Source organism: Jaculus jaculus, chromosome 1 (genome assembly GCF_020740685.1).
Source record: "Jaculus jaculus isolate mJacJac1 chromosome 1, mJacJac1.mat.Y.cur, whole genome shotgun sequence".
Lineage (NCBI taxonomy): Eukaryota > Metazoa > Chordata > Mammalia > Rodentia > Dipodidae > Jaculus > Jaculus jaculus.
Genome location: NC_059102.1, coordinates 103,996,811 through 104,008,405, shown reverse-complemented (window position 1 = coordinate 104,008,405; position 11,595 = coordinate 103,996,811). Strand labels below are relative to the sequence as shown.

The window sequence follows — 11,595 nt, the reverse complement described above, 5'->3', positions numbered from 1 at the left end:
CGCTCTGCTCCGCCTCTCGTTGGTTCCGGAGGTCGCGGCGGCTGTGGGCCATGCTGGCGCGCGCGTCGCGGGCCACTGGAGCCCTTTTGCTGAGGGTGAGAAAGAGGCCACCTTCCGAGGGTCGGAACCGAGTTCACCTAGGTCCTCAGCCGGGAAGGGGCGGGGTTCCGACTTGGACGGACGACTGGGGTCGGAGGTCATGGCCCCCACGTGAGTCCTTCTGCGAGGACCCGCGAGCGTCAGCGACCCGGGAAAGTGCGCTGAGCATGGGGCGGGCTGGTGTGCCGAGACCTCAGCCTCCTCTTGTCTTTCTTAGGGCTCTGTGCAGGGTCCTGGCCGCGCTCCGCGCCGCGCCTCCTCCGGATTGCCCAGAAACACCGTGGTACTGTTTGTGCCCCAGCAGGAGGCCTGGGTGGTGGAGCGAATGGGCAGATTCCACCGGATCCTGGAACCTGTGAGAGAATCTCTTTTGTCATCCTTCAGCCAACCTCGTGCTTGGATCCGTTGCTTTTGTCGGAGTGGGACCTCCATGGGGCCTGTCTATACCTTTGGCTCCTGACTCCTTGGACCAGTCGTGGCAGGGCCCCGCCTCCTACCCACCACACTCATGTTTCCACCCTTTCCTATTACCCTAGCACCTTGCTTTCTTGGCACTGCCCACTCTCAGCTCCCACTTATCTGCCCGGGGATGTTCTTACTGGTTCCTATTCCCTTGATTCAGAGGCCTAGTTTTTCATTCCTGTGCTCTTAGGTTTCCGTGTCAGAGACATCCTAGCTTTCTGAGGACATTGACAGGAGCTATTGCTTTTCTCGGCATGTTCCATATGTGACTTCCTGCCTACTCCAGGGCTAGCTTAGATGCCAGCTTGATCATTCCCGTTCTTCTGAGGTCCTATGTGACTCTTCCCAGGGCTTGAACGTCCTCATCCCTGTGTTAGACCGGATTCGATACGTGCAGAGTCTGAAGGAAATTGTCATCAATGTGCCTGAGCAGTCGGCTGTGACTCTTGGTGAGGGGTACAGGGTGACGGGTGCTCTTGAGCCCATTAGGATTTAGTTGCTTTAGACCCAGAAATGAGAAAGGTATGATTGGGACCTAGAAGCTTGACTTCCCTGCTTTTGTTCTCTTTCTGCTCCTACAGACAATGTAACTCTACAAATAGATGGAGTCCTTTACCTGCGTATTATGGATCCTTATAAGGTATATGCCCCTACTTTATCCATCTTTCTGCATTGCCCCCTTCCCCCCCCCAAAAAAAAGCCTCCATCTGGACTGGCTGGATGGCTCAGCAGATAAGGCATTTGCCTGCAAAGCCAAAGGACCTCCATTCAATTCCCCAGGACCCACGTAAGCCAGATGCACAAGGTGGCACATGCATCTGGAGTTTGCAGTGGCTAGAGGCCCTGGCGTGCCCGTTCTCTCTGATTCTCCAAATAAATAAATTAGCAAAATTAAAAATTAAGAAACTTAACAATTAACAAAGCCAGGTTCAATTCCCCAGTACCCACATGCAGTCAGATGCACAAAGTGAGCATGCATATGGAGTTTAGTTGCAGTAGCTAGAGGCTATGGTGTGCCCATTCTGTCTCTCGTCTCTATCTCTGTCCGCTTGCAAATAAAAAAAAAGGGGGGGGGGGAGGCTGGACGGATGGCTTAGCGGTTAAGGTGCTAGCCTGCAAAGCCAAAGTACCCAGGTTCAATTCCCCAGGACCCATGTAAGCCAGATGCACAAGGTGGTGCATACGTCTGGAGTTTGTTTGCAGCAGCGGGAGGCCTTGGCATGCTCATTCTCTCTCTCTCTCTCTTTGAAATAAATAAATAAATAAAATTTAAAAACCTGCATCTAAGCTTGTTATGCTCTCCATTCCCCTTTCAGGCAAGTTATGGTGTGGAGGACCCTGAATATGCTGTCACTCAGCTGGCTCAGACAACTATGAGATCTGAGCTTGGGAAACTTTCTCTAGACAAAGTCTTCCGGGTAAGCAGATCTTGGCCTGAGGTAGGGCTTGAGGGCACTTGCTTTGCACTGTCATGCCTTTTCTGGATCAGATTCAGCCAAGAACTTCCCAGTTTGGGGCCCTAATTGGTTGAGCGGAGCAGTTTACACTCTTTCTGTAGGAGCGGGAATCCCTGAATGCCAACATTGTAGATGCCATCAACCAGGCTGCTGACTGCTGGGGCATCCGCTGCCTTCGTTATGAGATCAAGGATATCCATGTACCTCCCCGAGTGAAAGAATCCATGCAGATGCAGGTGAGGAAGAGGACCTTGAGGAACCCAGTTACAGTGTGACCTGGACTCCCCTGTTGTGATGAGTATAATTGTTAGAGATTCTCCTGGCTTCTTATCGGTGCATGTGTTGGGGCTTCCAGGTAGAGGCAGAGCGGCGGAAACGGGCCACCGTTCTAGAATCTGAAGGGACCCGTGAGTCAGCCATCAATGTGGCAGAGGGGAAGAAACAGGCCCAGATCCTGGCTTCTGAAGCAGAAAAGGCTGAGCAGATCAATCAGGCAGCAGGTGATTGGAGGGTAGAGTCTGAGGGAAGAGTAGGGCATGATGGCTCTTTGAACATTAGTGCTGGAACCAGAGCTTTAGTAATACTAAGACTTCAAGATGCCTTTTTTTGTTTGTTTGTTTGTTTGCAGGAGAGGCCAGTGCAGTTCTAGCTAAGGCGAAGGCCAAGGCTGAAGCTATTCGAATCTTGGCTGCAGCCCTGACTCAACATGTGAGAACGCACTGGATGGGAGTGGAGAATAGGGGGCTGAAGAAAAGGCTCAATGGTTAAAGGCACTTGCCTGACAGCCCAGGTTCAATTCCCCAGTACCCACATAAAACCAGGTGCACAAAATAGCACATGCATCTGAAATTGCAAAGAAATGGAGGTCAGGAACAGATCATAGAAAGAGTTTTCAAATTTACCCTTCAGGGGAGTTCCTGCCATTCTAGTCCCGTTGTGTCAGATTACATGAGCTTTGTACTATAACTTGTAAACCTCTAGGAGCCTGATCTTTTTTCCACCCTCTCTAAATATGTGATTGCTGATTTCTTTTTAAAGATTATTTATTTATTTATTAGAGAGGGGGAGAGAATGGGCATGCCAGGGCCTCTAGCCACTGCAAACGAACTCCATACGCATGCGTCACTGTGCTATGTGGGACCTGGAGAATCGAACTGGGGTCCTTAGGCTTCGCAGGCATACGCCTTAACTGCTAAGGCATTTCTCCAGCCCATGGTTGCTGATTTTACCCCTTTGTACTCATAGAATGGAGATGCAGCAGCTTCACTGACTGTGGCTGAGCAGTATGTCAGTGCCTTCTCCAAACTGGCCAAGGACTCCAACACGATCTTGCTGCCTTCCAATCCTGGTGATGTCACCAGTATGGTGGCCCAGGTAAGAAGTCTTTGAGGACCGGCATAGAGCACCAATTCCAGGGACTGAGACCCACCATCACCATCTTCCCTTACACATTGTAGTCATCAGAGTACTTTGGTCCTAGACCTTCCTTCATTAACCTTTTTTTTTTGTTTGTTTTTTTGGCTTTTGATGTTAGGTCTTACTCTAGCCCAGGCTAGAATTCACTATGTAGTCTCAGAGGCAGTTAACTGTTTTTGTGCAGATACCTTACCTTGTTCTTCTGGTTTGTAAGATTTCTTTGATTGCAAAGCTACTATGACTAAGGCTTGAGGGAGCAAGAAAAATCAAGGAGCTAGGTGTGGTGCTGCATGCCTGTAATCTCAGCACTTAGAACAAGAGGTAGGAGGAACATAAATTAGAGGACCCCACCTGGGCTACAGGAAAAGACCCTGGCTGGGCGTGGTGGTACACGCCTTTAATCCCAGCACTCAGGAGGCAGAGGTAGAAGGACTGCAGTGAGTTCGAGGCCACCTTGAGATTACATAGTGAGTTCCAGGTCAGCCTGGGCTACGGTGAGACGCTACCTCGAAAAGAAAGGAACGAAAAGAAGAACTGTGCCTATTGCCCACTTTTTAGCCATGGGTAGGTTTTGCAGCATAGCTTCTGCAAGGTGTCCTGATGGCTTTCTCTCTCTCTTCAGGCTATGGGTGTATATGGGGCCCTCACCAAAGCCCCAGTGACAGGAGCCCAGAATCCCAGCGAGAGCAACAGAGAAGTTCAGGGCACGGATGCAAGTCTTGAGGAACTGGATCGAGTTAAGCTGAGTTAATGGAGACAGCTTGTCCAGGTAGTCTGGGGACAAGGAACAACATTCAGATTCTGATTTTAGCCCCTCTGCCAAGATTTTGGTTTTTATTTTTTTATTTGCACTTATTAATCATGTAATAAACCCACTAGTGGCTAATTAAAAATTGTGCTCTTTGATTGGAGAATGAAGTTAGAAAAATCACTAGTGTTTTGCTTGGACATCCACTCTCACCTCCAGTTCTGTTAGGTTTTGGGATCTGATCTACCTCTGTGAGCAAGAATGGGCTTCATGTAAAGTGAAATCATCCTGTCTTCAAGAGGAACTGTGATAGTGAGGAAGGGTTAAACTGCATGCCCAAGCTGGGTGTGGTGGCTCGTGCCTTTTATTCTAGCATTTGGAAGGTTTGAGGTAGGAGAATCACCATGAGTTGGAGGCCAGCCTATAAAGTGAATTCCAGGTTAGCCTAGGTAGAATGAGCCCCTACTGTTTAAAAAAAAAAGGGTGGGGGGAGCTGGAGAGGTGGCTTAGCAGTTAAGTGTACTTCCTGAGCAAACATGGGGGGACTGAGACTGCCTGAGTTCGAATCTCCAGAACCTATGGAAGCAGCTGGGTTTGACTACATGTGCCTGCAACCCCAGTCCTGCAGAGGAGCAGACCCAGGAATCCTGGGAGAATCAGTAAGAGATTCTGGCTCAAATAGCAACAGGCAGAAGAACAATGGAGTGGGACACGCTTTGGTCACGTGGGACACCATGAGAGCACGTACACTTGCATGCATGAATACACACAGAGCACAAAATTAACAATGAAAAACACATGTCTGCCTAACTGCAGGCAGGGGACGGCGTCTGAGGCAGGTGTTTTGGGAAACTTGGGAAAAGAGACTCCCCTGACAGTGTGGTAGTGCCGAGCGCCTAAAGGAGCCGAAGGGGCTGGGTTTTTCTCATTCTTTCAAAACCATTTAATGATGGCCACCATGTATTAAGACACCAGGGTTGGTGCCGGTGGGGGGAGGACAGCCCAGGCTCAGGTCCCTTCGCGGATCTGGCTCAGGATGCTGTGCACAAGCGGATCAGGGAGGGCAGCAAGATTCACAACCTGCTGGCCTTCGCCGCTGCTAGCATGGCACAGCTGGCCACATGCGCCATCGTCCTCGTTTTCAGCGTGGTGGCCGGGCCACCATCAAGACCGTCACATGCGCAAGGTCCTGGCGGGTTTGCACAGGTCATGCAGCTGCGCCAGGTGTGGCAGAGCCTCCCACCCCGAACCCACGCCAGCTCAGCCACCCACAGCAGCACCGGCCGCCAGTTTTAGCGTACTTAAGAACGTATGGTACTTACTTTTTTTAAGTTTTTTTTTTTTAAGATTATGTTATTTATTTTTTTACATGCAGAGATAGAGGAGACAGAGAATGGGTGCGCTAGGGCCTCTAGCCATGAACTCTAGATGCATACACCCCCTTGTACATCTGGCTTACGTGGGGACTGGAGAATCGAACCTGGGTCCTTTGGCTTTGCAGGCAAACACCTTAACCACTAAGCCATCTCTCCAGCCCCTCGCCGTCCTCCTTTCCAAGGACGCCCTGGATCAGTGATAACCCAGCTGCCAAACCCCAATCCCAATCCTGCTCCTTCATCCTCGCTGCAGACTGCTCTGGATGCCCAAAAGGAGCCTAGCAGAATCTGCAGCTGAAGCAGGCACTGCGAAGCGGTCTCAACCCAGGCCTGGGGCTGGGGATAAGGACTGAACTGCCTATAGAATCCCGAGCTCTGGGCTGCCTTGGACCGGTAGGCTTTTGCATCCCCAGCACCTCTATGTTCACACAGGCCTCCAGTCTTTCATACCTGGGTCCTCAGGAGCTCATATATTCTTAGACACACCTCCTCAGATGGGCAGCGTGGACAACCCCCCCCCCCCCAGGCAACGAGGGAGGGGACCCAGGAGTGGCTGGAGAGGAGAGGAACTTGAAGGAAACCTCATGGGATGTATTGCCAATGCTGAACTCACTTACCTTTTCTGGGCCATGCGGAGAAGCCTTCCTTCAATGAAGGATTGGAGGTAGTGAGACTCTTGAGGCCTTCTTGGAGGCCCACAGAGGTTAAAGGCACCCAGCAGGCCTAAGGACAAATTCTGGCAACTGAGAAGAGCTCTCCGAATGACTCTTGCTGGCAGGAGGGCAGAACCTGATAAACTGATTGCTTGAGGGTAGGGGAGTCTGAAATGTGGGGACCTTATCCTGCCTGCTGTCCTGGGGCAGTGTCCCTTTCTAACTTTCCTCCTTAACCTCCTCTCTTTTGTTTTGTTTTTCGAGGTAGGGTCTCCTAGCTCAGGCTGACCTGAAATTCATGTAGTCTCAGGCTGGTCTCGAGCTCATGGTGATCCTACTTCTACCTCCTGAATGCTGGGATTGAAGGTGTGTGCCCCCATTCCTGGCTGATGGTGGCTGAGGAGACCCAGGACTGAACTTTACACACACACACACACACACACACACACACACACACACACACGATACCAGGGTTATAAAGGTAACTGAAAAGTGGTCATGGTGGCAGATGCACGTGGGAGGCTAAAGCATGATGACTCTAAGTGTAAGGCTAGCCTGAGGTACATAGTGAAACCCTGTCTCAAAAAACAAAACAAAACAAAACAAAAGCACACCTTTAATCCTAGCACTTGGGAGGCAGAGGTAAGAGGATTGCTGTGAGTTCGAAGCCACCCTGAGACTACATAGTGACTTCCAGGTAGCCTGAGCTACAGTAAGACTCTACCTCAAAACAAACAAACAAAAAACCCCTAACACCCAGTGGTGTCTGCTTTCATAGAATCCAAGGTCAGATAGGAAATTCAAGGAGGCAGACAGTGGCAGAAAGACAACGCTCTGACTGAAGTTCTGCAATAAGTTGAAGGTTCCTGCCAGCCTCACTAACACGCTCACTAATATGAAGAAGGTTGACCCACCCAGTTAGGCATCTGGAAGTGAAGCTGACAGGAGCTTATAAATGCAAAGGTCCAGGAGCAGAGTATATCTGAATTATAAACAAGAGCAGAGGAGCTGTTGTGGCTGGAACAATTAAAGAAGCAAAAAATTGGCGGCTAGATGAATTTAGAGGAGAAAGGAGAACTAATATGTAAAATTGTAGGACATCTGCAAGCTATTATTTAGGTAAGAAACCAAAAGAAGTTTTGTTTTAAATATATTTTATTTATTTGTAAACAGAGAATGGGAATGTCAGGGCTTCTTGCCATTGCACATGAACTCCAGATGTATGCACCACTTGGTATATGAGGCTTTATGTGAGTACTGGGGAAATGAACATGTCAGCGGGCTTGGCAGGCAAGTGCGTTTATCTGCTGAGCCATCCCCCTAGCCTCATGTCCAAATTTTTATTTAGATACATATTTTGTATTTTTTTAATTTGTGAGAATTGGCACGCTAGGACCTCTAGCCAATGCAATCGAACTCCAGACACGTGTGCTATCTTGTCCACGTGTGCAACCTTACGTGCATGTGTTACCTTTACATCTGGCTAATGTGGGTTCTAGGGAGTTGAACTTGGGTGCTTAGGCTTCTCAGGCAAGTGCCTTAACCGCTAAGCCATCTCTCCAGTCCAAATAAAATATTTTTACGAAGCTGGGTGTGGTGGCGCACGCCGTTAATTCCAGTACTTGGGAGGCAGAGGTAGGAGGATCGTCATGAGTTTGAGGCAACCCTGAGACTACATAGTGAATTCCAGGTCAACCTGGGCTAGAGCAAGACCCTACCTCAAAAAAAAAAAAAGAAAGAAAGAAAGAAAGAAAAAGAAATGTATCTAAGAGTTGGACAGATGGTTTAGCGGTGCCTTGAAGTCTAAGGACCCAGGTTCAATTCTCCAAGTCCCACATAAGCCAGATGCACAATGGTGGCACATGCATCTAGAGTTTGTTTGCAGTGGCTAGAGTCCTTGGCATGCTCATTCTCTCACCCTCTCTGTCTCTAATAAATAAATAAATAAAATATTTTTAAAAAGAAAAAGAATTTATTTATTTATTTGAGAGAGAACATGGGTACCTCAGGGCCTCTTGCTACTGTAAACAAACTGCAGACACATGTACCTCTTTGTGTGTCTGGCTTTACAAGGGTGCTGGGAAATCAAACCCAGGCCAGAGGATTTGAAAGCAAGTGCCTTTAAACCATTGAGCCATCTTTCCAGCCCATGTTTAGAAATTTTTGTTGTTTTTTTTAAAATGTTTTGTTCATTTTTATTTATTTATTTGAGAGCAACAGACAGAGAGAGAAAAAGGCAGAGAGAGAGAGAGAGAGAGAGAGAGAGAATGGGAGCGCCAGGGCCTCCAGCCACTGCAAATGAACTCCAGACGCGTGCGCCCCTTGTACATCTGGCTAGCGTGGGCCTGGGGAACCGAGCCTCGAACTGGGGTCCTTAGGCTTCACAGGCAAGCGCTTAACCGCTAAGCCATCTCTCCAGCCCTTTTTGTTCTTTTGAGGTAGGGTATCGCTATAGTCCAGACTGACCTACAATTCCCTATGTAGTCTCAGGATGGCCTCAAACTCATGACAGTCCTCCTACTTCTGCCTCCCAAGTACTGGGATTAAAGGTGTGCACCGCTCCTAGCATAGTCCTGATTTAAGTTTTTTTTTTTTTTTTTAATATTTTATTTTAATTTATTTACTTGAGACAGAGGGAGAAGATGGGTGTGTTAGGGCCTCCAGCTGCTGCAAAGAATTCCAGATGCATGTGTCACCTTGTGCATCTTGCTTACATGGGTTCTGGGGAATCAAATCTTGGTCCTTTGGCTTTTCAGGCAAGTGCCTTAACCACTAAGCCATCTCTTCAGCCCTCAAAATATTTTTATTTATTTGCAAGCAGAGACAGAGAAACAGAATGGGAACCCCAGGGCCTCTTAGTCATAGCAGGAACTCCAGATACAAACATCACTTTGTGCATACTCCTTATGTCCAGTCCAGTTTGTTTTTGAGGTAGAATCTCATTCTGTAGACAAGGCTGAATTTGAACTTGTGGCAGTCTTCCTGAATGCAGAATTATAGGCATGAGCTACCATGACTGGCTGTTAGGTTAAATTTTTTTAAAGTTTTTCTTTCTGATGTTTTTAAATTTATTTATTAGAGAAAGAGAGAAAATGGGTTTGATGCCAGGGCCTCTAGCCATTGCAAATGAACTCCAGATGCATACACTACCATGTACATCTATCTGGCTTACGTGGGACCTGGAGAAATGAACCTGGATCTTTAGGCTTCACAGGCAAGTGCCTTAACCACTAAGCCATCTCTCTAGCCTTTAAGTTTAGATTTTTGTTATGTTTTGTTTTCTGCTAAGGATTGAACCCAAGAACTCAGGCATGCTCTCCTGCCCTCTACCACTGAGATAACCCAAGTCCTTTTATTATTTTATATTTTTTAAAATTTATTTATTTGACAGAGAGAAAGGAGAAAGAGAGAGAGATAGAGAATGGGCATGCCAGGGCCTCCAGCCACTGGAAACAAACTCCAGATGCATGTGTCACTTTGTGTGGGTCCTGGGGAATCAAACCTGGGTCTTTTGGCTTAGCAGGCAAATGCCTTAACCACTAAGCCAGCCCTCCAGCCCCTTTTGTTATTTTAAATTATTTATTATTATTATTTTATTATAACCATCCTAGTAAATTTGAAAGTGGTACCTTTAGTACTTCCCTGATAGCTAATGATGCCGTCTCGATTACCTTTTTGCTGCTGGGAAAACACCTGACCAGAGCAGGTTATGGGAGGAAAGGGTTTATTTCAGGCTTATAGTTTTCAGGGAAAGTTTCACCATTGTGGAAGAAGCTGGCTCACTTCGTCTTACATCCATAGCAGAGTCAACACCAGCAACCATGGATAGCCAGAGCTCAAGTTGGCTCTCAATACACCAAGTAGTGCTAGACTCAAGATCCACTCCAATGACATACCTCTGGGGCTCTGCCTGCTGAAGACTAAGTAGGAAATTTAATCTTAATCTAAAATACCTGGGCTGGGCTGGGCTGGGCTGGGCTGGAGAGAGCTATTAAAGTGCTGGCCTGTAAAAGCCAAAGGACCCAGGTTCAACCCTTCAGGACTCACATAAGCCACATCACAAGGTGGTGGTGCATACATCTGGAGTTCGTTTGCAGTGGCTGGAGGCCTTGGTATGCCCATATTCTTTCTCTCTCAAATAAATAATATATATTTATAAGTATATAAATATTGTATAGAAATATTTATATACTTATAAATATATATTATATGTATTATATATATGTATGTATATAATACACACATATATATATTTTGGTTTTTCGGGGTAGGGTCTCACTTTAGCCTAGGCTGACCTGGAATTCACTATGTAGTCTCAGGGTGGCCTTGAACTCACAGCAATCCTTCTACCTCCACCTCCCGAGTGCTGGGATTAAAGGCCTGCACCATCATGCCCAGCTTAAATAAATAAAAATATATTTAAAAAATACCTGGGGTTGAGGAGATGGCTTAGCAGTTAAGGCATTTGCCTGTGAAGCCTAAGGGCCCCTGTTCGATTCCCCAGGACCCACCTAAGCCAGATGCACAAAGGAGCACATGTGTCCAGAGTTCGTTTGCAGTGGCTGGAGGCCCTGGCATACCCATTGCCCATTCTTTTTCTTGATCTCTCTCTCCTCCCCCTATCTCTAATAAATAAATAAATATATACCTATAAAAAAATAGAAAAGGAAGGAATTTTATGAATCTCCTTCTATGAAGCCAGCATTACCCTGATACTAAAACCAGTCAAAGACAGACAAAAAGAGAAAACTGCAGACCAAGTTTGCTCATGAACACAGATGCAAAAACTCTCAACAAGATATTGGCAAACAACTGGGTGTGGTGGCACATGCCTTTAATCCCAGCACTCAGGAGGCAGAGGTAATAGGATCCCTGTGAGTTCGAGACCACCATGAGACTACATAGTGAATTCCAGGTCAGCCTGGACCACAGTGAGACCCTACCTCGAAAACCTAAAAAACTCATCCCGACCAAGTAGGCTTTCTCCCAGAGATGAAGGGATGGCTCAACATACAGAAATTGATAAATATAATACACAATATAAATGGACTGAAGGACAAAATAAAATCACATGATTATCTCAATAGATGCAGAAAACACATTTGACAAAGATCCAACATCCCTTCATGATAAAAGACCTACAGAAACTGGGAATAGAAGGAACATATCTAAACATAATAAAGGCTATTTATGACAAATCTACAGCCAACATAATACTAAATGGGGAAAAACTTGAAACTTTTTTTTTTTCAAGGTAAGGTCTTACTCTAGCCCAGGCTGACCTAGAATTCACTATGTAGTCTCAGGGTGGCTTCAAACTCACAGTGATCAATCCACCTACCTCTGCCTTGCAAGTGGGGGATTAAAGGCATGCATTACTGCAC

The 11,595-nt window shown here is 47.0% G+C and overlaps 1 protein-coding gene and 1 pseudogene across 1 annotated transcript; both read left to right on the top strand.

Annotated features, from left to right (window-relative positions):
* The first annotated feature begins 21 nt into the window (after nucleotides 1–21).
* On the top strand, nucleotides 22–4,327 carry Stoml2 (stomatin like 2). Its single transcript, XM_004658346.3, has 10 exons — nucleotides 22–95; nucleotides 317–454; nucleotides 911–1,010; nucleotides 1,143–1,201; nucleotides 1,878–1,979; nucleotides 2,120–2,254; nucleotides 2,374–2,518; nucleotides 2,647–2,726; nucleotides 3,264–3,392; nucleotides 4,057–4,327. Exons 1-10 carry the CDS (start codon nucleotides 51–53, stop codon nucleotides 4,183–4,185), a joined length of 1,062 nt encoding a protein of 353 aa, XP_004658403.1. The 5' UTR covers nucleotides 22–50; the 3' UTR covers nucleotides 4,186–4,327.
* Nucleotides 4,328–4,718: 391 nt separating this feature from the next.
* Nucleotides 4,719–9,211, top strand: LOC123463495 (annotated as a pseudogene).
* The last annotated feature ends 2,384 nt before the right edge of the window (nucleotides 9,212–11,595 follow it).

Bases quoted from the DNA above. Each gene is read 5' to 3' on its own strand.
- Stoml2 (XM_004658346.3), top strand. From the start codon at position 51: ATGCTGGCGCGCGCGTCGCGGGCCACTGGAGCCCTTTTGCTGAGG. The intron at 1,980-2,119 runs GTAAGCAGATCT...CTCTTTCTGTAG, and splicing joins CTCTAGACAAAGTCTTCCGG to GAGCGGGAATCCCTGAATGC. The intron at 2,727-3,263 runs GTGAGAACGCAC...TTGTACTCATAG, and splicing joins CTGCAGCCCTGACTCAACAT to AATGGAGATGCAGCAGCTTC.